This window comes from Podarcis raffonei, chromosome 10 (genome assembly GCF_027172205.1).
Source record: "Podarcis raffonei isolate rPodRaf1 chromosome 10, rPodRaf1.pri, whole genome shotgun sequence".
Classification (NCBI taxonomy): Eukaryota; Metazoa; Chordata; class Lepidosauria; order Squamata; family Lacertidae; genus Podarcis; species Podarcis raffonei.
The window spans coordinates 55,164,302-55,189,851 of record NC_070611.1 but is presented as its reverse complement, the minus strand read 5'-3'; the positions used below and the strand labels follow the sequence as shown (position 1 = coordinate 55,189,851).

The 25,550-nt window shown below is 46.0% G+C and overlaps 1 protein-coding gene across 2 annotated transcripts in view; it reads right to left on the bottom strand.

Annotated features, from left to right (window-relative positions):
- CREB3L2 (cAMP responsive element binding protein 3 like 2) overlaps positions 1–25,550 on the bottom strand; it is a 73,998-nt gene that overhangs the window by 4,568 nt on the left and 43,880 nt on the right. Inside the window, exons 3-8 of one of the 2 annotated variants that reach the window (XM_053407443.1) lie at positions 13,472–13,644; positions 11,891–11,978; positions 10,586–10,767; positions 8,962–9,108; positions 7,826–7,884; positions 6,729–6,797 (exon numbers count right to left, since the gene is read on the bottom strand). In XM_053407443.1, the coding sequence (XP_053263418.1) occupies positions 6,729–6,797; positions 7,826–7,884; positions 8,962–9,108; positions 10,586–10,767; positions 11,891–11,978; positions 13,472–13,644 (718 nt within the window). The remainder of the gene's footprint in view (positions 1–6,728; positions 6,798–7,825; positions 7,885–8,961; positions 9,109–10,585; positions 10,768–11,890; positions 11,979–13,471; positions 13,645–25,550) is intronic. The other variant, XM_053407444.1, reaches the window with a different exon arrangement.

Here is a 25,550-nt window from a genome sequence, read left to right as displayed (position 1 = left end):
GCCAAATGTAAATTTGTGGACCAGAACTCTTTAAAATTATTAATAACCCCTGCCCTAAAAACAATCTGCTCACCTGCAGCCTCCTATTTTGTAAAATTTAGGTGCCTTTTCTGAATGAAACGAGAGCATACTTTGAGCAGAACAGTTAGTGAGGGAATGCAGTGCTGAATCCATTCCCTAGCTGCCATTTCACAGAACCAAAACACTCCTGCTTACACACACCTACCTTTCTTATGCAAGCATCCCTCTCTCTGTTCTGAAGCCCATGTGGGCAGGATGTTGCTGGAAACTGCAAGAAGGGAGACTGCCCCTGTTCTCAGGTCCTGCTTATGGGTTTCCCCACAGGCATCTCGTTGGCCACTGTGAGAACAGGATGCTGGACTTGATGGGTCATTGGCCTGATCTTATGTACTTTGTTAGGGACGTGGGTGGCACTGTGGGTTAAACCACAGAGCCTAGGACTTGCCAATCAGAAGGTTGGTGGTTCGAATCCCCGCGACGGGGTGAGCTCCTGTTGCTCCATCCCTGCTCCTGCCAACCTAGCAGTTCGAAAGCACGTCAAAGTGCATGTAGATAAATAGGTACCGCTCTGGCGGGAAGGTAAATGGCATTTCTGTGTGCTGCTCTGGTTCACCAGAAGCGGCTTAGTCATGCTGGCCACATGACCTGGAAGCTGTACGCTGGCTCCCTCGGCCAATAAAGCGAGATGAGCGCTGCAACCCCAGAGTCGGCCACAACTGGACCTAATAGTCAGGGGTTCCTTTACCTTTATGTACTTTGTTAGGAGTGGCAAATTGCTGGCTGGAGAAGGGGGACAAGAGACCCTGACACATCTCTGCTCAACATTCCTCTGAAGCAGCTTTTCTCTTTATAGAGAAGCCAGAATTAGGGCTCTGTTGCACACTGTGATATGCTTGAGTTGCAGAAACCCCTTGGAGATGGGAAGCTGCCACCATGTAATTGAAAGCAGAGGAGAAAAGGCTCCACAAATATGCCTGCCGTGTTCACTGCGGGGATCGCTCTTTCTGCCCTCTGGCAAGTATCCCATCCATCATCTAGCATCACCCGACGCCAATTCCCCCTCTCAGCCAGGCCTGACTCTTGGGGAAAGAGACAGGATTCTCTTCTGACTTTGCCTCCAAAGCTCAGGGCAAAGTCAGAGGTGAGACTCTGCCCTTTCCCAAGAGGACTGTGGTGGTGCGGCGGCAGGATGATCAGTGGAGACCGCAAATCATTCCCAGTTTTCCAGTCCAGCCCAAAAGTGGAGACCCTGTAAGCAGGGCTGGGAAACCCTGGAGAGCTGGTGTCAACAGTACTGGGCTAGACCCAGTCTACACAGCTCTGATTCAGCTTAAGTTAGCTTCCTATGTGCACTGTGCTGAATAGGAACATAAGATCAGGCCAATAGCACATCTAGGGCAGCATCCTGTTCTCACAGTGGCCAACCAGATGCCTGTGCGAAGCCTTTTAAAACAGGACTTGAGCACAACAATTATCTCCACACCTGTGATTCCCAGGAACTGGTATTCAGAGGCATAGCTCACTGCCGCAGCATGTGCTATGAACGGAGGAGATTCCAGGTTTAAGCCCTAGCAGCTCCAGGTTAGAAAGGATCAGGTGGCAGGAGAGGGGAAGGACCAAAGGAATAACAAGAAACTGAGATGAGCAGCTCATGTGCCGGGTCATGGCTACTTTACAACTCAGGATAAAACTTCTTTCAAACTTGAACGCTTCATTTGGATATAAAATGTGGTGCTAGGGGAATAAATCAAAGTCAAAAGCCTCGCTCATCTGCAGAGAAAAGACATTCTTCAGTTTACTGAAAACAATTCATTTTGGCAGCTATCTACTAAAAATGGAAGGGGTAGGCTGAGTGAGAAAAAGCCATTTAAGAAGTTAAAGAGAGAGAGAGGGCTGGGGAGTAGATGATACACTAAGAGGCCCCAGCAGTGCATCTTACTAAAATTCACAACGGTTTTGATGAAACAAGTACATGCATAGCTCAAAGAAGTGGGCGGGGGGAGGAGAAAAAAGTGAGAGCATAAAACAGGAACTCTGATGCTGAAAGAAATGGCGATCTTTGCCTGACATACTTAGTGGGTACAATTCAAAGAACTGCCTTCTCCAAAGCAGTGTGTGTGTCTACACACACATTTGCACTTCCCTGGCCAACGAGGGCTCAGCCATTTCACAGCTTTGCCTCCTGCCTTCCATTTAGCTTTATTTTTTCATTGTGCCCCCAGGGTGTGTGGCCATGAGGTGCAAAGTGAAGACTACAGACAGCCCCCCCTTCCAAAGATTGACAGTCAACAAACCAGAGGAGTGTAGCCTGCAGGACAGAATTCATGATCACAACTGAGGTGACCCAGGTTCAGAAGTTCACTGGCTGGCCTTTGGCCAGTTATTCTTGGCCTAGCTTAACAGGGATGTTGTGTGGATAAATGGGATAAATCAATCTACTAGCCCATCCATAGAAGGAAAGGAAGGAAATGGTCATAATCAACCACAGTAGCATTGGGGTGGCAAGAGTCAACTGGTAGAAGTGGACAAGGAAAGCCTTTCTAAAGCCTATTGTGGAAGAGAAGGTCAGCTGATTGACAAGGAAAGGGTGGAAGAGCACTTCCAGTCACCGTCATTTTAATTTTCTGCCTTCTTTACATCCACTGTGTTTTGATGCTGAAGGATTGGGCAAAGTCAATGGTTTCTCCACACCCTATTCTAAAGAAAGCAGCCATTTCAGTGCTGAATACCCACCCATTCCAAACCAATGTTCATGCAGCACAGACACCTGATCACCAGAAGGTTTATCAAGCAGTGCTAGCAGAAACCAGGGTAATTTAAAACCTTCATGTTTCATTTAAAATATCAATTGTGTGTTTTCTGGGAAAGCAGAAAACTAAGAAGTTCTGGTTGGTTGGTTGGTTGGTTGTTGTTGTTTCTGTCACTGCCCTGTAAATAAATAACTGTACAGTTGTACCTTGGTTCTTGAACTTAATCCATTCCGGAAGTCCGTTTGACTCCTGAAACCGTTCGAAAACCAAGGCGTGGCTTCCAATTGGCTGCAGGAACTTCCTGCACTCAAGCAGAAGCTGCGTTGGACGTTCGGCTTCCGAAAAACATTCACAAACCAGAACACTTACTTCCGGGTTTGCGGCATTCGGGAGCCGATTTGTTCGGCAACTAAGCCATTCGAGAACCAAGGTACCACTGTACACAAGTCAATTATGGCATTTCTACAACTTGGTTTCTGAAGCCCCCTTTACATACCCAGAGAGACCCTTTAAAAGGCAGGTTTACTATTAAATTTAGTTAACAACCAGAAAAAGGACACTGGCACATCAACAAGGAAATGTCCAATTAGGTCTCAAAGCCATAATCTTAAGAGGCAATCTCTTTAATAGGAATGCTGGGAAATGTATCAGATCAATTTCATTCCGCCAAAATGTGCAGCATCCCAGCAACAGCCCCTTCAAAAGGACTTGACACCAACACATTTGAAAAAGAAAAAAGAAAGACCCGTGCTGGGCTGTTTGCCCATCCATGCACATCTGCAGCAATCCCAAGTGTATCAAATGCCAATGCCAAATGGAGAGCAGGAGTAGCTAAATTTCTTTTTGGATGGAGGGCTGCGTGCATTCTTGGCCAATCAATTGTTTGCACACAGAAAGGACCAAAAACACTGCAGAACAAACCAAGTCACTTATATCGGATGCTGCCATTGCTAGAAGAGTACAGATTTTTGCAGATTTTAATATGTAACATATTGTCAAACACTGATGAGACAGGGGATGAAAATAGATAAGCATATCTCAGTTGACCAAAGATGGTAAAAATCTCAAGAGCATCTTTATGCTATTTTAATGCAAATGGAGCTGAAGGAAGGTTCACTTGCAAGACATCTGAACCAGCAAACTCCAATCCAAATATTAAATTTAAAAATATTAGAGCAGCCAGTCAGTGAAATAAAAAATATCACCTATCTTTTTACTAATGATTAATATGTTCAGTGTAAGCAAATCAACAAATTACAATGCCTCAATAAAGTCCCCTTTTGCAAAAACTGGAGGAAGGGAAGTTTATTCTCAACTTAAATCCACAAAAGATAATGGCTTGCATTCAACCCAGTGCTAAGGTCAAGGTTGTATCAGTGCAGTGATTTTCCTTGCACAATGGAACCTCCCCCCCCACCCCGTGTGTTGTTCCCTAAATCTCTTTTGGGGGTTTTTCAACCCTCAAGAGCAAATTTGGGGACTGTGCAGAACACACACTGGTGGACGAATTCCCATTCCACTCCTTGCACTGACTTTTGCTAGCGTGGTGGGTTTGTTAAATACGGCCTTTATTCATTATCTTTATCCAACCTAAATTCAAAACTACTGTAGCTAGAGTCAAAATGTTGCTTAGGAACCCAAACAAGACCATACCTTCTCAATACAGACGATGAATGTTAAGGCCCAATGCCTTTCAACATGCTTTTCAAGGGAGCACTATCAGCTATACAGCAAGAGTGGGAAACCTGTAGCCTTGCAGACTTTGCTAGACTATTGATTCCATCATCCTTAACCATGCTGGCTGGGGCCAATGGAAGTCCAAATCCAAATCATCTAGAGGACCACAGGTTCCTCGACCCTGAGCTACTGCTGAGAAACACAGGAAGCTGCCTTCATCTATCAGGGCACACTATACTCGTCTGTCTAGCCCAGCTTTGCCTTGTCTGGCGGACAGGGGCTCTGGAGGAACTCAGGCTGGGGTTCTTCCGCATCACCAGCTGATCCACTCTTAGCTAGAGGTGACAGGATTTGAACCTATTGGCATACAATACTGTTGTAATATGGCTCCTCCTAACCAGCAGGTAAGGGACGCGGGTGGCGCTGTGGGTTAAACCACAGAGCCTAGGACTTGCCGATCAGAAGGTCAGTGGTTCGAATCCCTGTGACGGGGTGAGCTCCCATTGCTCGGTCCCTGCTCCTGCCAACCTAGCAGTTCGAAAGCACGTCAAAGTGCAAGTAGATAAATAGGTACCGCTCCAGCGGGAAGGTAAACGGCGTTTCCATGCGCTGCTCTGGTTTGCCAGAAGCGGCTTAGTCATGCTGGCCACATGACCCGGAAGCTGTACGCCGGCTCCCTCGGCCAATAAAGCGAAATGAGCACCGCAACCCCAGAGTCGGTCATGACTGGCCCTAATGGTCAGGGGTCCCTTTACCTTTACTTTAACCAGCAGGTAGATAGTGCTTGAGCCTTCTCCCCAGTCATCTAGGCCATTTTTAATTGTTCTCCTGTCCCAGACAGGTTGCACAAACAAAAAGGTTCAGCATAGGGGGAAACAGACCAAAAGGAGGGTGCTTTGCAAGGTATAATCAATGGGTGCAAGAATGGTTAAGCACAATCTACTTAAGTCTACAATCTGCAAGGCGTTACCCATACCATAACCATGAACTTGGGTAAGAGGAGCTGAGTTTGTTATGGCAACATGCCTTCAAAAGCACAAAAGCCGTGTGTGGGAGAAGCTTTCTAAACTCCAAGGCTGCCTCCGCGGTACGAGATCCAGAGATTCGGAACACTTGCTATCCAATTAGCAACACACACCAAGTGCCAGTCAGACTTGGAAACCACTTCTGGGTCTTTATCCTCAAAGAGATAATCCGCTCCCAGATGCAAGCACACACTCCAGCGATATCGTCCAACAAATGCATGAGTGCATTCCTTTATCTGGGTGGTTTTTCAAAAAATATTTATGTCAGATTCACTACCCTAGTCCGTCACAGTGCAGGAAGCTGACAGAGCCCAGGTGCATGATCCAGCAAGAGAAGAGACGTTATTGATGGGATTTGCTCGGTCCTGACACCACGTTCCTTTCTCACTGTCAGTGCCTTGATATGCAACACCGCACTGGCCACTTGCCAGCTGCAGGTGTAGACGGTATTGCCCAAATTGCCATATAATTGGTAGCAATGTGCCCGTATGTTTAACACACAAACACACAAACCATATTTCTGAACTAGAGAGTTTGGTGTATTAGTTAACCATGGCAAGGAGCCACTGATATCTTCGTCTTCACTCAACAAATTTCTAACTTCTTATCCTCCCATGAAGTTCTGATTCCACTTTCAGGGCTGTACACCTCAGAGTATCAGTTTCTGGAAATCACAGAGATTAACTGGGCACGTCTCATGCCCCACTGTGGCCGAGGGCCTGATACGACAGAGTTGTATAAAATTTTGCATGGTATGGAGAAAGCCGGTAAAGAGAAGTGTTTCCCCCTTTCTCACGATACTAGAACTGAGAGCCGTTTCATGAAGCTGAATGCTAGAGGATTTAGCTCAGACGAAAGGAAGTGCTTCTTTAAGACGGCACAAAGTTAATTTGTGGAACTCACTGCTGCTAAGTATAGTGGCGGAAAACAACTTGGATTGTTTTGAAAGGGTGTTAAACAAATTCATGAAGAATAAAGCTATAAATGGCTGCTGGCCATGAAGGCTATGTTGTGCCTTCCCTGCTGGAGCTCTGTGCTTCTGAATCGAAGGAGGGGAGAGTGCTATTGTACACAGGCCCTGCTAGGGGTTTCCCATGGCCATCTGGTTGGTGAACTAGATGGGCTCGTCTTTTGCTCTTATTCCACTTCTAGCTTGTAATCTTGCTCATGCAATTGGCGAGTCAATATAGCCAGCTGCTTCTGTTCAAAACATGGCAGAAGTATTAGCTGCGGACCAGAGTGCTTTATAACTCACCTGTTTGTGTTCTCCAGAACTTCTACCTTCTTGCGAAGCTCACTGTTCTCATTTGAGCAGCACTCGACCCTTGGGAACAAGCAGACAAAGAAAGATTAAGCTATTTCCTCGGTTCAGATGGAACAACCAAAGTGGGATATGATTTCTGAACTGCTGCTAGTAAGCAGACAGAAATCTGTCACAATCCTTTAATTCAGAAAAAGGTGACTCTCCCTTGCCACCACGGCAAGAGTGTGTGCATCAATTCTGTAAGCAAGAGGTGCACTGTATGCTGGAGGAGGAGATGCCGAGACGCTGGAGCAAGAGAAGGAAATAATCTCAGCAGCTTATTCCGCACCAAATTCTGTTCTGAGCATAGGTATTTCAGACCATGAAAGGCTGCAATGATACCTCCAAGTGCTTGAACAGCTATAGCTTGTTTTCTTGTGCTAACAATAGTAGTATTTCCATGAGGAGCCACGAGGGGGCATGTGAAACACACACAGCTCCAAGGCTTTGTGGCCATGATGGTTCCTTGCTGGCATCAAAATAAACATGGTGAGAATATAAATCTGGCTTGAATAGAGTCATGCCGCTGGCCCTTCTATCGTATTCAGAAAGGCAGAAGCTCTTCAGGGCCTCAGCGAAGGGGTCTCTGAGCTTTTTATCCCAGAGAGATCCTTTCAGCCAAAGTTAGGAGTCCCTGCATTAAAAACAACAGCTGCTCTACCACTGAGTTATGAAGCCTCCATTTTGTCTACCCCTTCCACAGCCGTCACTGCAATCTTGCTATATTTCCCTCTATTTGCAATGTTCAAGCTGTGAGCACTGTTGCTTATGAAGCCAAAAAAGCAACACCCAGGCACATGAGGGAAGCAGCAGCAGCCTTGGGGGAACCCCAAGCATTTGCAGAAAAAGAAAACGGGGGGGGGGGATCCACAAACAGCCCCATGAGGACGTAACATGCTTAAGTCACCATGGAATGCTGGCTGGCTGACTGTTTCTTGGGAAAGAATGGGAACAGAAAACCAGGCAGGAGAGGGAATGGAATGGGGAGGCTGGGATTCTGCATTCCAGAATGCAACTTTCTCTTGTACGGGTCATTCTGGCAAGCTTACTTTTTCTCCAAGCTGTCCATGTATTCTTTCTTTTTCCTCCTGCTCTCCTGGGCAGAGATCTACAGGAGAAATGCAAAGCACCAATTACACACCTAACAGAGGCCATAACTAAAAGAAGAATTAGAACTCAGGAATGGATAAGGGAAGCAACTTCGGTTTTAAGCTGTAAAATCATGTCACCTTTATTGGTTGTTTTTAGGGTTGTTAATCAATCATACCAGCTATTGCCAACCAATCTATCTATTATATCAGTTTTTGATCTGTGCATGCTTGCATATGAATAAACCATCGTTTTGAAGGGGGAAAGCACACTGTCTTTCATCTCATATCACACTGGAGTGTTGCCCAGGCCACTCCAGGTCCTCCCGACTCTTTCTGGCCCCTCCCACCCAGTCTGGGAGGATGGTGGCCTCGGGACCAAGAACAAGTTTTGGATAAGATAAGACTATGTTTGCTGCAATTTGTATTGGGTTTTTTTTCCTATTTCTATTATTAGGCCTTAGTATGAATGATTAGCAGATCGCTCCATCTTGATGTAACACAGAGCTGATTAACAGGAGTTATTTTGCTTGGCCTATTGAAATGTTGTTCTATGACCCTTTAAAAATCTCACGGCGACCCTGTTAAAATTTTGCAGACGTGTCTTTCATAATGCTAGCAGATTGCCCTGAAATGTTGTCCTGCTTTATCGTGTTTTGTTCTATATAGGCATTGCAGTGGGCAGATTTTGCCGTGGGAAAATAGTGTAACAAATACCCTGAACAAATACACCGAAGGTGATAACAGAGTTCCTTGGTATGAGAAACAAAACAGGGCCAACATTATCTGGCGCTTGGCCAACCCCACAGGCTCAGTGGAAGGAAGGCTGCCAGGACTTGGAGCCTGCTGGTCCTTCTCACTGCTGTCTGCTCACTTGACCTCCGAGTGAGCAAGCAATAGCAGGAGCAAGATGGAACAGCAGCCTCACCTTCTGGGTCCAGAGAAAGGCAGCAAGAAAACTGGTGCCGTCAACAGTAGCAGACTTGCCCAGAGAAGGTGGTTCACCAGGAGCATCTTGCCCAAGTCCTCCCTCCCCCGACAAAAAAACCCCCAACAACCCTGAATATAAGTCCAAGTTGTTTAATAGCAACTCCTACCTTGTTTTTTATTTTCCTGCGGATCTTCTTCAGTGCTTTTTCTTCTGCTTTTGTTAGGGGCAGTTTGGTAGGGATAGGGTACCCTTCTGCGATCAGGGTCCTCTTCTCCTCCTCTGTCAAGATGAGGGGACCTGTGCCCTGCAATTTCTACGGCAAACACAAAGACAATCAATTAGAGCGAAGGGGGAGGATGAGGAAAATAAGGTTCTTAAATATTCACAGGAACTGCAGTCTCAGATCAAAGGCTTCTGTCACAATTGTATTAGTAACAGTGAACTCAAGTGCTGGCAATATGCATGCAAAGAGCTCCAGAACACACCGAAATGGGGATCTATTTTCCAAAGGTGTGTTGCTCTAAAGGCTGCTGCTCTAAAAAGTCCATTTTGCTATGTGTAATATACTAAGCAGAGCCTTGAAAGCCACCTGTTACAGGTGCTGAAATGTGGGGTCTCCTGTGCCATTGTCAACTGGACTAGATTACCTCTGAGGTTTCCTTCCAGCTTTGTACATAATAATAATACTATGGACCCACTGGAAACTGGAAACCACTGAGCTTGCTTTGCTGGTTCTGTCCTTCCAGCTCTTTGGGTTCTACAGATCTACTGCTCTACTGCTTAGGAGAGATTCTGCTGTTGCATTCATCATCAACTTCCCAGCCTCTGGAACAGACTCTTTCCCATGCCAGCATATCCAGGACTGACCGTTTAGACAGAACTGCATCCACAAACCCTGTTTTTCTTTCCTGTAAAAAGGTGGGGGCCATTGTGGCCTAAGAGTCTACACTCACCTTCCAGGTAATGTTGCTGAACTCGTAACTCCCACCACCTCTGACCACTGGCCACATAGGTTGGAATTGGTAGGAGTTGGGAGTACAAAAGCATGTGGAAGGAAAAGTTTTCAATCCCTTGATTCAGGTGTGCTGAAGTTCCATTTCTGAACAGAAGTACCCAAATGCAAAGACTGTCTTAAATAAGGGAAGGGCAGGAGCTCAGTTGAAGAGTATCTCATTTACATACAGAAGGTCCCCATTTCAAACCCCAGTGTCTTCAGCTACGGCTGGGATATTTTCCTGTCTGAGATCCTAGAGAGCTGCTGCAAGTCAGCCAGTGCAGACCAGGGTTTCCCAAACCTGGGTCTCCAAGTTTCTGTACAACTCCTATCATCCCTAGTTCACAGGGTCATGGATGATGGGAATTGTAGTCCAAAAACAAGCTGGGGACCCAAGTTTGGGAAACCCTGGTGTAGACAACTTTACGCTGTAAAGTCTAATCGCCTGACTAAGTATAAGGCAAGCAGAGAGACCAATTGAGCTGCAGAGCCACAATTTTCTTTGCAAATAAGAAGCCCATTTTCACCTTTCTGCAGCAAGTCAGATGTCAATTTCCAGGCCCAATTTTTCATGTGCTAGTGGTCACTCGGTGTCGGGACTTTTGCACCCTCCAGTGATACCTGGTATCAATGAGAGAACTAGCCTTCATCTGCTAAAACAAACCAACCTTGTTCTTGGAACAGGAGGAATTTTGAACGAGATTTCCATTGTAATATGCAGTCAGAGTGATGACAGTAAAATATAGCAAATCAAACACATGGCATTCATTAAGAGAGAGAGAGAACTGTCCCCTACGTGTGGTGCCGTTAAGAGAGGGGAATTGGTGAGCGCGGAAGCCGTGTGCGAGGTCACTTTAGCTGTGGCTTGTAACTGTTTGGGACTTGATGGTGGGAGGGACCTGGTTGGGCTCTGGCCGCCCTCTGAGTCACTTCCGTGGCTGCTGGGAGGGGTCGGAGGCATGTGCAGGGTGTCCATTGCTGCAAGAGACAGAAGATGGAGAAAGGAGCAAGGGAGACAAACAGAAAGTGTGTCTTAGAGCATTGGAAAAAATGGTGGGCCAGCTCTGATGCAACTTTCCCAAACTGATAAGACAAAAAAAGCCTTGCCCCCCCCTTCCCTCACATGCTTGGCTTATTAAATCACAGTTCCCATGGCATCAGAACCAGGAAGTTAGGACTAAAGCACTGCTTACAAAACAGGATCTACGTAGGGCTACCTTTGAAAGTGACCCAGAAACTGCAATTAATCCAGAATGCGGCAGCTAGACTGGTGACTGGGAGTGGCAGCCAGGACCACATAACACCAGTCCTGAGAGATCTGCATTGGCTCCCAGTACGTTTCTGAGCACAATTCAAAGTGTTGGTGCTGACCTTTAAAACCCTAAACAGCCTCGGTCCTGTATACCTGAAGGAGTGTCTCCACCCCCCATCGTTCAGCCCGGACACTGAGGTCCAGCGCCTAGGGCCTTCTGGCGGTTCCCTCATTGCAAGAAGTGAGGTTACAGGGAACCAGGCAGAGGGCTTTCTCGGTAGTGGCGCCCGCCCTGTGGAACACCCTCCCTTCAGATGTGAAGGAAATAAGCAGCTATCCTATCTTTAATAGACATCTGAAGGCAGCCCTGTTTAGGGAAGTTTTTAATATTTAATGCTGTATTTTTTAACACTCGATTGGGAGCCGCCCAGAGTGGCTGTGGAAACTCAGCCAGATGGGTGGGGTATAAATAATTATCATCATCATCATCATCATCAGAGCCTAGACTGAAAGCTTTGCTTCAACCACAGTTTCCAGGTTTGCAGATCACAGGAAATGGCAGTTTTAACAAAGCACAGTATCTTTCTTCAAGTCAGGCCAATGAGGAAACCGGAGGCTGCTATGTCTAAGACCAGTATATCTTTGTTGGCATCTGTCTGTCGAGAGACAATGCAGCACGCCTCCAGGGGTGAAGTCAAACCGCTCTGTTAGCAGCACTAAAGGACTACAGTTCCCATCATCCCTGACCACTGGAATGATAGGAGTTGTAGTCCAACAACAGCTGAGGGCCCAAGCCTCTTCTCCCTTGCCGCCCATCATGTGGAGAGAAATCAGCGGTACAAAACAAACCTTCCTTGGAAGAAAGGTTCAGGAACTGGTCCACTTCATGCGGCTCCAGTTTGATCTCTGGAAAAGCTTTGTGACTCAGCAGCTTGGTCTAAAAAGACGAAAGGGTTGAAAGAGACATCAGACTTTCGGGAGAGAACCCACCTTCTTTCCAGTTTCATAATTTGTTAATTCAGACGAGCAAGATAATCAGCATAGAACGAGGCAGCCGTGCATCCCATTTTACAGAAAACAGGCCTTTAAAGTCTTCTTTAAAGAACCCTGCGAAAGGGGAACAGCAGGAGCCTGGAGGTTGCATCAGGAAAGCAGACTGAGCATTCACACAGGCCGCCTGGTTACAGTCTTCCTCACCATGGAGAGACGGACTGTGTTTCTACTTAAATTATAGCAATGCTTTATCAATTTGCCTCTGCAAAATAGATACATATTCATGCCTGCAGTGCATTTCTACTGGCCTAAATGGCCAACCTACCATGGAAAGGACTGTGGTAGGGGCAGCTCTGTAAAGCCTGCCTGCCTTGGAGGTGGGGCTGCCCCAGGGGAGTTACCACCGAAGGGGCAATACCAAAGGGCACTGTCCTTTTGGAGGTGGCCCCCATGTGCTAAACTTATGGTTTTCATGGGGATAGGGTTTTAACTTGGGGGGGTGTTGTTCAATGGAGGAGGGGTTAATTTGTATTTTGCATTTCTTTCTCTTTTTTGTTTCCTAAGGCTGATTAATATTCTACAGCCTTTTAAATGTGTCTCTGTGTGTGGCAGTATTGTTTTGTTGTTTTTAACTACTTACTGGTGCTTTTACCTTGCCCAGTGGCACCTCGAGTTTTGAGTCTGGGATCCGTTCCGAAGCCCTGGACACTCAACATAAAGGACACTCGACAAAGCGCCGCTCTGCGCACGCACGCGGAGCAGTTTGCGCTTCTGCACATGCGCAAGGGCAAACCCGGAAGTAACTCGTTCTGGTACTTCCAGGTGTGCCGCAGACGTCCGCCGAAATGGATGCTGGATGGGGGGGACTTATACAGAGGTACCACTCTGTACCCTGCTTTTATCCTGCTAACCACACTGAGATCTCATGATGAAGGGTGGTATATAAATCTAATAGATAATGAATAATACTTCTCCAACCAACTCGGATGAAAGTATAGACAGAAATCATGAGATGCCGAAGAGTCCTTGTGGCAACTCCCTTCTGCAGGGATGCAGAACTAGGCAATGGCAGTGTCATACTCTATGAAACCAAGTCCTCCCCCCATTCAGCAAAGCAGGCTACCATTTGTACAGAAAAGTGAACCACTGCCTAAAACAAGCAGGTCTCCACTTCTGAATGCTCTCATTCCCCCCCCCCCCAATCATTTGTAACCCACCTTCACTTTGAGGCTCTCAAGGTGGTTCATAGGGTTCACCCCCTCCCCATTTTATTCTGTCGACAACCCTGAGAGATGACTGGACCAGGGGGGATTTGAACCCAGGTGTCCCGGGTCCTGGTCCAACACTTTAACCACTACATTACACCTCAATAGCCAACGACACCATCCGTGTCAAGCCAGTTAAGCCATCATGAAGAGAAGTAACCCCAAACAGTACCATGCCATCGTCTTGCATCTGAGGCTCTTCAGCCTCCAGACTCGCGGGGCTGGATGTGGCGGTGAGGCTGACCGAGGGAGCAAGGCCTGGTGCATCTCCCGTGGTGGGTTCTGTCTTGATGGTTGCTGAAGACAACTCTGAGCCCAGACACCAGTTGTCATTTTCCAAGTCTGCTGGAAAAGGGATTGAGGGGAGAAGAGAGAGAGAGAAAGGCACAGGAATATATTAAGAACCAGCAGTCGGAACCGGCAAGACTTTCGCAGAAATGAAAGGGGAGAAAGAAGCTCACAAAAGCAAACCCCAGCCAAGGACAGGAAGCCTGGAGAGAAAGCATTTAACTCATTAAGCAAAGCCTTTCTACCCTCCCCTTCCAGGCTATTACTTCATATGGAAACCTGGGGCTTTAAACGGTAGCCTAAGCATAGCCCTGGGGTGAAGGTGGATTGGCGGAGGACAGAAAATGAGGTAATTACTGAACGCTGCAAGCAGAAGCCGCAAACAAGACTAAACAAGCCATTAGACAAAGCAGCCGGGGGTCCACACATGCCAACAGAACCCGGCTGCCGCTGGCATTGTGCCTTCTTTGCATCAGCTCCCAGGATCTGAGCAGAAACCACTTCCAAAAGGCAAGACCCGCTTTGTTCTCTGGAAAATGAGGTCCTCACACCAACAGAGTTTAACATATCAGTGATCACTGGGATAATGTCAGGTTGGGAAACCTGTGGCTTTCCGTAGGTCGTTGGAATCCAGCTCCCACCAGACCCACCCAGAGTGGACAACCATCGGGAGTGATGGGAGTTGTAGTCTTGCAACATCTGGGAAGGCTGCAGCCTCCTCAACCACCACAGATTGTCTTGACTCAAGGCATTCTGGTAGCCTTTCCATCTATCAAGGTGAGCAGGCACCGGAACCCTCATCCCCCATGGCTTTTTGCCAAAACATATCACCCAGAAGCTGCATCGGAGGCAGTATACATGTTGTTATCTTTGCCAACGACGCCTCTTCAGCAGAAATGAGATACGCAGAAGATCTGGGCTCAGGGAGATACTTATTGCAGCAGAATGCAATTACCACGCGCTTTGGCCACGAAGGCAGAAGAAGAGTGGAAATCAAGAGCGAAAGAGCCCTGCGGCCTGCTGCTCCGGGGGCCTTCAAAATGAGCAGCAACGAGAAAGGAAGGAAGGAGGGAGGGAGGGAGTGCGTCGGCCTGATGCTAGTAATTACTTTGTGGTGTAATCTTAACCTCCCCTGCTGGCAAAGGAAGATGTAATTTGAATAACGATAGGCCAGGCCAAAAAGATTACAAGCAAAAATAAATATGTATACATCCTGTAATTAGACACTTCAAAACAGTAATCCAAGCTCTGCCAAGAAGAATAACTGTATAATGAATGGTAACCATAATTTTTATATATAGAATCTATGCTCAAGAGATTCTTGGTGCGCAAACACACTCACACACACAAACTCCTTGAAGAGCCGATTGTACTGTATATCAAACCCATGGCATACGTTACGCTCTTTAATAAGTTAGCTGTATTTCCTTTGATATATATGCATGTTGTTCCTCCGTAAGTCCTTCCAAAGAGGGCTTTCAGTTCCCTAAGTATGAAGTCCATATCTTGCTTTATAACTTGACCTTGCATTTCTGCAATGCTGTACATTTAGTTTTCCAAAGGAATACCAGTCTTTAATGCCCTCCAATGCAATATAAATCAATGGTGTGCAAATTAGTTTAGAAAAGAACACCCTGTTACCACGTAAGCAGCAACAGGCAGCAGGTGTTTAATTCTATATCCAGTAAGCGTGGTGCTTCAGGACTCCATGTAAGAGTCTTGCTCGTCCTTGGAGGTTTATGTGCAAGACAGAGGAAACAAGAAACGTTTATTCTTTCCTATAACTTCCTTCCCCTCCCCTCATGCACACCGCAAAAGGAGCCCTGTTCACAAGAGGCAGGTTAAGCGACAACTGTTCCCTTGCTCAGGATACGTGCTCATGACGCTTTGCTAAAGAGTTGGCTTACATTGGCAATACGGACCATTAATATTCCTGCATTGAGGGGTGGACTAGACCCTTGGGAGCACCTTCCACCTCTATGATTTGATGATTCCAATAAATCTGAGCTCAACATCTCTCCAGGGTCTTAGGCACAGGCCTTTCTCCACAGAGCTAACTATAGGGCAAGGTTCTTGGGCAGATGTTGCCTGGTCTAAACAAATCGAAACCAGGGAGGAAAGTCCACTCCTTTCTCCTGCACAAGCCATGCTTAAATGAGAGGTATGCAAGAATCCTGCTTTAACTGCTTATGAAGAAAAAGGTCCTGATGGATTCCCCCCCATTTGAAGTTATGGGTAAGGATGCTGCTGATGTCCTCTGCCTTCAGCAGCATCATGTATTGGACCAGCTCTGACTCACCTGAGCTCCTTTCAACCACAGATGTTGATATATTAAAAACATGCACCTTACACACCCAAACACTTGCGACATTCCGCAGAAGATGACAACCTGAAAAGACCATCCAACGAGGAGATCCGTCCACAACATAGCTGTCAACTTTTCCCTTTTCTTGCGAGGAATCCTATTCGGAATAAGGGAATTTCCCTTAAAAAAAGGAAAGCGTTGACAGCTATGCTCCACAATGTCAGAACTGAGCTTCAGTGTGGTGGCACCTACTCTTTGGAACTTCTTCCCATTACATCCCTGCCACACACAGTCTTTGTTGTGTTTTGGTGCCTGTCGGAGATTTTTCCTTTTCAGCAACAAGCCTTCCAAGATGAGACTTTTATCCCCGTTAGCATCTGAATCTGTTTGGAATTGTTTTTATACATGCAATAGTTTTGGTTTTTATATAGGCAGCCGCTTTTATTGTACTGTGATATTGCTTCAAGTGGCTTTATAGGAAGCTATTCATAAATGAAATTAATAATAATATTACTGTGCCGGTGTTTGAGGCCTCCCTGTGCCATACCATGCAGCGTCTTCACTCAACATGCCAAGGCAGACAAAAATCCCTTTGTGCTGCTTCTGCCATTCTAGCCTCGCCCCTCTGTTCTGCCAGGTGAGAGGCTGCATTCATCTATAAATAGTTTCTTTGAGCGGTTGTCCAGGGGCAGGGGTTTCTTCCCCACCCACGCACCCTCTCCCTTCCTTCTGCTCCAGCTACCACCACAGATAATGAAAGACAAGCTGCTGGCTTGCTCCTGACAAAGGCACCACTGTACAGCAACCAAACACTGGAACCTTATTCCAGAGAGGCAACGTGGAATGATTAAACAGAGAGGGGAAGGAAGGTGGAGCTCAAGTGCATGGGTGAAATGATCACTTTTAAAAGGAAAGAATCACCAATTCAACTGACAAGACCAAGGCTCCATTTTTGCCAGGGTTTGGTCTCAGAACCTGATTTCCCCATAGCAGAGCTGCTTCTTTAAGCATGCAAAAATAAAATGAAACTTATTTGAAAACAAGTTTTTTTTAAAAAAAAAACCTGAAGCGATTAAGACATTTGAAAACTGTCTAAAACCATTTAAACAACAACAACCACCACAGTCACATACCCTCAAAGTTACTAATTTCAAGGTTGCCATGGTCAATATCAGCGCCTGAATGTGTTTCTCTCTTTTCCTGGTAAAAATGAGATGATGGTACTCATATCTAGACAAAAGTGCTGTGGGTGCCATCACAAAATGGCTGCCACAGGCAACAAAGAAAGACACCAGTGAGTATAGTCACAAAAAAAGCACTTCAGGAGGCTGACGTGAACTTGGTAAAAGGTAAAGGACAAATAAGTCCAGTCAAAGGCGACTATGGGTTCATCTCGCTTTCAGGCCGAGGGAGCCGGCGTTTGTCCACAGACAGCTTTCTGGGTCATGTGGCCAGCATGACTAAACCACTTCTGGGTCAACGGAACACCACGATGGAAACCAGAGCGCATGGAAACACTGTTTACCTTCCCGCTGCAGTGGTACCTATTTATCTACTCGCACTGGCATGCTTTCAAACTGTTAGGTTGGCAGGAGCTGGGAGAGAGCAACAGAAACTCACCCTGTCGTGGGGATTCAAACCGCCCACCTTCTGATCGGCAAGCCCAAGAGGCCCAGTGGTTTAGACCACAGCGCCACCCGCGTCCCTGGTGAACTTGGTACAACTGAACAGCACACGTACACAGACAGACATCAATCAATTCAGTATTTTAAGTGCCAGTATCAAGGACAGATTTCTTTCAAGGCAAGCTGTGTCAGGCCTAGAACAGGTTTGGTGAAGTAAGTATATAAGGCCCTTGCAGACAAAAATAGTTTGATATCACTGTGACATCTGCACTGCCATCAGTTTGGCTCGAGAGCAGCCAAGGGCGATAATCTGAACCATGGGTCAGCTTCAGGACAGAGAAAGCTACCTTATACTAAGTTAGACGTTGGGTCCATCTAATTCAGCCTTATCTATGTGTAACTGGCAGAGGGTACAGGAGGTATCAGGGGTTGAAACTCATACCTTCTGGGTGCAATGCATGTGGCTCTCCCACTGAACGACATCCGTCTCCACAGCGTACTACTTTGAAGCTGTACTATTAGAATGACCTACTCAGACTTCCTAACCTACATGCATACAACAAACCACAGAGGTTCTATAAAGGTATAAAATAAATCAATCTGTGCATTGTTTTTGGACCTATGGGTTTCCCAATTCAGCTAGCATGCTGGAAAGAGGTTTTTTTGTTTTTGTTTTTTAAGTCAATGAAATTGAAAAACAGGTTTATGGCCCATCTGGAAGGCCAACAAAACAAAGTTTTTAACTGACTTCCGAAAAGCTGAACTATAAACACAAATTAAAGTAATCAAAACAATTTAGCACAGAGTGCAACAATTTGATTAAAATAATGATCTGTTTAAAAGCTGGGAAAATAAAAACGTTGCTGCCCGATGCCAACATTGTTTGATGCCAGCCACAGACATTTAAAAAACAAACAACCCCAGGCTATTTTAATACATTATTAGTTTCATCAGGCTGTAATCTATTTCAACTTAAAACAAAAAAGCAAAAACAGCTGGTCCACAAGCCAGGGCCACTTCAAAACATTAATTATTCTGAGAAACCAAATCCCCAGCTACAATGCACAAAGCGCACAGCATCATTTATGAATATAAAAGGATGTCACATAGAGGAGGCAGAAAGGTTGTTTTCTGCTGCTCCAGAGAAGCGGACACGGAGCAATGGATCCAAACTACAAGAAAGAAGATTCCACCTAAACATTCGGAAGAACTTCCTGACAGTAAGAGCTGTTCGACAGTGGAATTTGCTGCCAAGGAGTGTGGTGGAGTCTCCTTCTTTGGAGGTATTTAAGCAGAGGCTTGACAACCATATGTCAGGAGTGCTCTGATGGTGTTTCCTGCTTGGCAGGGGGTTGGACTCGATGGCCCTTGTGGTCTCTTCCAACTCTATGATTCTATGATTCTATGACATGTGTTCATAAAATGCCCACAAGTGGCTTTTGTCATGGATGCTTTAGATTCCTGCATTGCTGGGGGTTAGACTAGATGAACCTTGGGGTCGCTTCCAACTCATGCATTCCTCCATCTTAAAAAAAATATGCATACCCTTGAGGGCAAAAACGCAATCCTTATATTGGTGCATCTTGGGGACAAAAGTGTGACCATCATTTATTTAAAGCAATCTAACTTCTCTATGAGGGAAAAAAAATCAAACAGGACTCTGTTGCCATAGGAACCAGATTCAATTTTCAATTATACTTTTTTTTTAAGGGAACCTTTTGCCCTTTAGACAGAACTGAATTCACATGGGGAAGAAAGGGGGAAAATATGAGGTGGATTCTGGGGGCGGGGGGGGGGGCATTTGCATGCCACTTCTTAAGCTCTTATCCACCTCCATTCTCTGCAGGAGTTTTATGTAGGCATCATCGCTTGGAGCAGTAAAGTAAGTGTTTGATGAGTCACCAGATGTATGACTCATCACAAGACTTTTTTTTTTTAGGTGGGGGGGGGGAGAAAAGGATGCTGGGAATGCCTGCTTCACACTCCCAGAAGAAAGCTGCACGGAAATGGGAACCAATGACTGCATAATTAAAAGCAGACCAAGATAAAAGGCAACTATATAAAGTGAACCAGAAATTACTCCGGATCTGCACGATAAATATTATTCTGTTTTGGAAGATAACATCAAGTTCCTTACATATCGGCTTCCCTAAAATGCTGCTGAAAGTCTGCTTTTCCTTCTAGTTTCCAATGCTCAGTGTTGTTGTAACGCACTCCTGACCTTAGGGTGAAGGGCGGGCAATCATTATTGAACAATTTAGTCAAAAAGATACCCCGCACTCGACTTCCAAGGTACGACTGTACAGACCTTTCTTACCTATAAAGCCCTAAACTAGAAGTGGGGAACCTGAAGTCCTCCAGCTGTGGTTGGACAACAACTCCCATCCTCCCTGACCATTGGGCTTTCCTGGCTGGGGCTGATGGGAGCCAGAAGCTGGACACAGCCCAGAGGTTTCCCATTCATGACCTGAATGGTAAGGGGACTAATATGTCTGAAGAACATCTTCATTCTACCTCACACGATCCTGCCTGTCTGCTACATTCAACATTGACCCCACCGGTTTCACATGCTAGACTGGCTGGGGCCCAAGACAGGGTCTCTTCTATTGCATAGGTCTGGCCATCATCTCCTCTCACCACCTCCAACCTTGCCATCCAAGTAATCGTCTCCTAAACTTAAGAAGCCTCCTTGCAAGTATTTCCTTGACAAAAATATGCTCCAGGCTCTTGATCAAGTCACCTTCCATTGTCTTGATCTTTGTCTAGATCAGGGGACGGCAACCTAAGGCCCATGGGCCAGAAGCAGCCCACAGAGGCCATTTAACCAGCCCACAAGCCACCCCCAAAACGAGCTGCCTGCTTGGCGAGTCCCCGCACACTGCGCTAAACCAGTGCAGCGCGGTGCGGGGACTCTCTTCCGCGGCTCCGGAAATCACTTCTGCGCATGCCCAGACACTGGAAATTGCGTCTGCACATGTCCGCAGTAAAATCACTTCTGCGGAGGGGCAATTTTTGGCATCTGGGCATGCGCAGAAACTATTTCCGGCGCCACGGACATGCACAGACGCGATTTCTGGTGATGCACTGCATCGGTCTGGCCCATGGGGGATCTCCGCGGGAGTGATCTGGCCCATGCCCAATAAGCCTTGCCAACCCCTGGTCTAGATCTACCAGTGGCGTGACCACAGGGGCGGTTGCCCTGGGCACAGAATTCTTAGGGGGACAAAAATTTCAAAAGAGAAAAAAACCCCAGAAAATATTATAACTAAATAAAAAATAGGAAGCCCTCCCCCTCACACAGAAAATCTCCCCACTCCTGATACCCCCCCAATCCCTCTCTTCGCCATGCTCAATTCTCACAGGGCACCACAGCTACCACTTGAATAGGTCGCTGAGCTATTGCCCCTTCATTGCAGCCAATCAGTGGGTGGTTATGAGGACAATTATTATTATTATTATTATTATTATTATTATTATTATTATTATTATATTTATACCCTGCCAATCTGTCTGGGTTTCTTGCTCTTGCTCCGGGTTCTGGAACCCACGCTATGCCACTGAGACCTATGATACCCTTTTCAAAAGAGACAGCTAGAGCTGTATGTGGTATTCAAGACATGGCTGCCTGAAAGAGGTATATAAAAAGAATTATAATAGTTGCAGTTTGCACCCTTCAATGTTCAGGCTTCATTTTCATGTCACTTAAAAGAATCCTTATGTTAGAAACGTGTTGGATATAGATATTACATGTACTTGATCATTCAAGAAACAAAATACAAGTCGTGAATTACCACTTGGAATTCTGGCAAGTATGATAGCTGACAGTTACTGTTATATAAAGCTGCTCTGAGATGGTTTTTAGCAGCACATACGGCTGGTTTTCACACTTATATACTAATTCACAAGAGTTGACAAGGGCCACAGAACGGCAGCAGACCACCTGCAAATTCTATTCAGTCTCCTTTCCTGTAATATTTCATATTCCTTCCTATCTAGCTCATCCCTTTCCATCTGCCTTTTTAATTTGTGACTCTCAAAATGCACCTGAGCAGACTCCATTGAAGTATCCTTTCAGATAAAGGTAAAGGGACCCAGTACAGCTTTCGCCACTCTTTTGTTGACTATGAGGGCCACTCCATTTCTTTTACGGGTTTCTTGCCCACAGTAGTAGATGTGATGGTCATCCGAACTGAATTCGCCCATTCCCGTCCATTTTAGTTCACTGATGCCCAGGATGTCAATATTTATTCTTGCCATCTCATTTTTGACCACCTCCAACTTACCCAGGTTCATGGTTCTTACATTCCAGGTTCCTATGCAATATTTTTCTTTACAGCATTGGACTTTCCTTTCGCTTCCAGGCATATCCGCAACTGAGCGTCCTTTCGGCTTTGGCCCAGCCGCTTCATCAGCTCTGGATCTACTTGTACTTGCCCTCCGCTCTTCCCCAGTAGCATGTTGGACGCCTTCCGACCTGAGGGGCTCATCTTCCAGCGTCATAACTTTTATATGCCTGTTGTCTTTGTCCATGGAGTTTTCTTGGCAAGGATACTGGAGTGGCTTGCCGGTTCCTCCTCCAGGTGGATCACGTTTGGTCAAAACTCTCCACTATGACCTGTTCATCTTGTGTGCCCTGCTCGGCGTAGTTCATAGCTTCTCTGAGTTCTTCAAGCCCCTTCGCCACGGCAAGGCAGTGATCCATGAAGGGGATAGTCAACAAAAGAGTGGCGAAAGCTGTACTGGGATGCAATCTCAAAAATGATAGAATGATCTCGATACGAATCCAAGGCAGACCTTTTAACATCACAGTAATCCAAGTTTATGCACCAACCACTGGTGCTGAAGAAACTGAAATAGACCAATTCTATGAAGACTTACAAGACCTTATAGAAGTGACACCAAAGAAGGATGTTCTTCTCATTATAGGGGATTGGAATGCTAAAGTAGGGAATCAAGAGATAAAAGGAACAACTGGCAAGTTTGGCCTTGGAGATCAAAACGAAGCAGGGCAAAGGCTAATAGAGTTCTGTCAAGAGAACAAGCTGGTCATCACAAACACGCTTTTTCAACAACACAAGAGACGACTCTACACATGGACATCACCAGATGGGCAGTATCGAAATCAGATTGATTATATTCTCTGCAGCCAAAGATGGAGAAGCTCTATACAGTCAGCAAAAACAAGACCTGGAGCTGACTGTGGCTCAGATCATCAGCTTCTTATAGCAAAATTCAAGCTTAAACTGAAGAAAGTAGGAAAAACCACTGGGCCGGTAAGATACAATCTAAGTCAAATCCCTTATGAATACACAGTGGAAGTGACGAACAGGTTTAAGGATTTAGATTTGGTGGACAGAGTGCCTGAAGAACTATGGATGGAGGCTCGTAACATTGTACAGGAGGCAGCAACGAAAACCATCCCAATGAAAAGGAAATGCAAGAAAGCAAAGTGGCTGTCCAACGAGGCCTTACAAATAGCGGAGGAGAGAAGGCAAGCAAAATGCGAGGGAGATAGTGAAAGATACAGGAAATTGAATGCAGATTTCCAAAGAATAGCAAGGAGAGACAAGAAGGCCTTCTTAAACGAGCAATGCAAACAAATAGAGGAAAACAACAGAATAGGAAGAACCAGAGATCTGTTCAAGAAAATTGGAGATATGAAAGGAACATTTCGTACAAAGATTACCATAATAAAGGACAAAAGTGGTAAGGACCTAACAGAAGCAGAAGACATCAAGAAGAGGTGGCAAGAATACACAGAGGAATTATACCAGAAAGATATGGATGTCTCGTACACCCCAGGTAGTGTGGTTGCTGACCTTGAGCCAGACATCCTGGAAAGTGAAGTCAAATGGGCCTTAGAAAGCACTGCAAATAACAAGGCCAGTGGAAGTGATGGTATTCCAGCTGAACTATTTAAAATTTTAAAAGATGATGCTGTTAAGGTGCTACACTCAATATGCCAGCAAATTTGGAAAACTCAGCAGTGGCCAGAAGATTGGAGAAGATCAGTCTACATCCCAATCCCAAAGAAGGGCAGTGCCAAAGAATGCTCCAACTACCGCACAATTGCACTCATTTCACACGCTAGCAAGGTTATGCTTAAAATTCTACAAGGAAGGCTCAAACAGTATGTGGATCGAGAACTCCCAGAAGTGCAAGCTGGATTTAGAAGAGGCAGAGGAACCAGAGACCAAATTGCAAACATGCGCTGGATTATGGAGAAAGCTAGAGAGTTCCAGAAAGACATCTACTTCTGCTTCATTGACTATGCAAAAGCCTTTGACTGTGTCGACCACAGCAAACTATGGCAAGTTCTTAAAGAAATGGGAGTGCCTGATCACCTCATCTGTCTCCTGAGAAATCTCTATGTGGGACAAGAAGCTACAGTTAGAACTGGATATGGAACAACTGATTGGTTCAAAATTGGGAAAGGCGTACGACAAGGCTGTATTTTGTCTCCCTGCTTATTTAATTTATACGCAGAATACATCATGCGAAAGGCTGGGCTGGATGAATCCCAAGCTGGAATTAAGATTGCCGGAAGAAATATCAACAACCTCAGATATGCAGATGACACAACCTTGATGGCAGAAAGTGAGGAGGAATTAAAGAACCTTTTAATGAGGGTGAAAGAGGAGAGCGCAAAATATGGTCTGAGGCTCAACATCAAAAAAACGAAGATCATGGCCACTGGTCCCATCACCTCCTGGCAAATAGAAGGGGAAGAAATGGAGGCAGTGAGAGATTTTACTTTCTTGGGCTCCATGATCACTGCAGATGGTGACAGCAGCCACGAAATTAAAAGACGCCTGCTTCTTGGGAGAAGGGCAATGACAGGCCTAGACAGCATCTTGAGAAGTAGAGACGTCACCTTGCCAACAAAGGTCCGTATAGTTAAAGCCATGGTTTTCCCAGTAGTGATGTATGGAAGTGAGAGCTGGACCATAAAGAAGGCTGATCGCCGAAGAATTGATGCTTTTGAATTATGGTGCTGGAGAAGACTCTTGAGAGTCCCATGGACTGCAAGAAGATCAAACGCATCCATTCTTAAGGAAATCAGCCCTGAGTGCTCACTGGAAGGACAGATCGTGAAGCTGAGGCTCCAGTACTTTGGCCACCTCAGGAGAAGAGAAGACTCCCTGGAGAAGACACTGATGCTGGGAAAGATGGAGGGCACAAGGAGAAGGGGGCGACAGAGGATGAGATGGTTGGATAGTGTTCTCGAAGCCACAAACATGAGTCTGACCAAACTGCGGGAGGTAGTGGAGGACAGAGGTGCCTGGCGTGCTCTGGTCCATGGGGTCACGAAGAGTCGGACACGACTAAACGACTAAACAACAACAAAGGGACCCCTGACCTTTAGGTCCAGTCGTGGCCGACTCTGGGGTTGCAACGCTCATCTCGCTTTACTGGCCGAGGGAGCCAGCGTACAGCTTCCGGGTCATGTGGCCAGCATGACTAAGCCGCTTCTGGCAAACCAGAGCAGTGCACGGAAACGCCATTTACCTTCCCGCCAGAGCGGTACCTATTTATCTACTTGCACTTTGACGTGCTTTCGAACTGCTAGGTTGGGCAGGAGCAGGGACTGAGCAACGGGAGCTCACCCCGCCACGGGGATTTGAACCGCCAACCTTCAGATCGGCAAGTCCTAGGCTCTGTGGTTTAACCCACAGCACCACCCACGTCCCTATCCTTTCAGATACTTGCATCTTAAAAACGAACTTGCATCTTAACTTCACTGAGTTTGAATTCACCTTCACTCTGCCATATTTTGCAAGTCACCTTTCAGAGAAGGCTGGGACACCTATATAGCAAAAACACACACACACACACAGAGCGCAGATCCATCTTTTTAAAAAATGCAAATATAGGTCTGCTCACCAATTCAATATGCATTCAGTGAGCCTTCCCTAACCTAGTTCCCTCCAGATGTTTTGAACTACCACTCTCATCAGCCACAGTCAGCACAGCACAGTTGTCCAAGGCAACTGGGGGGTTGGGGAAGGCTGGGTTAAACCATATTCAAGGAT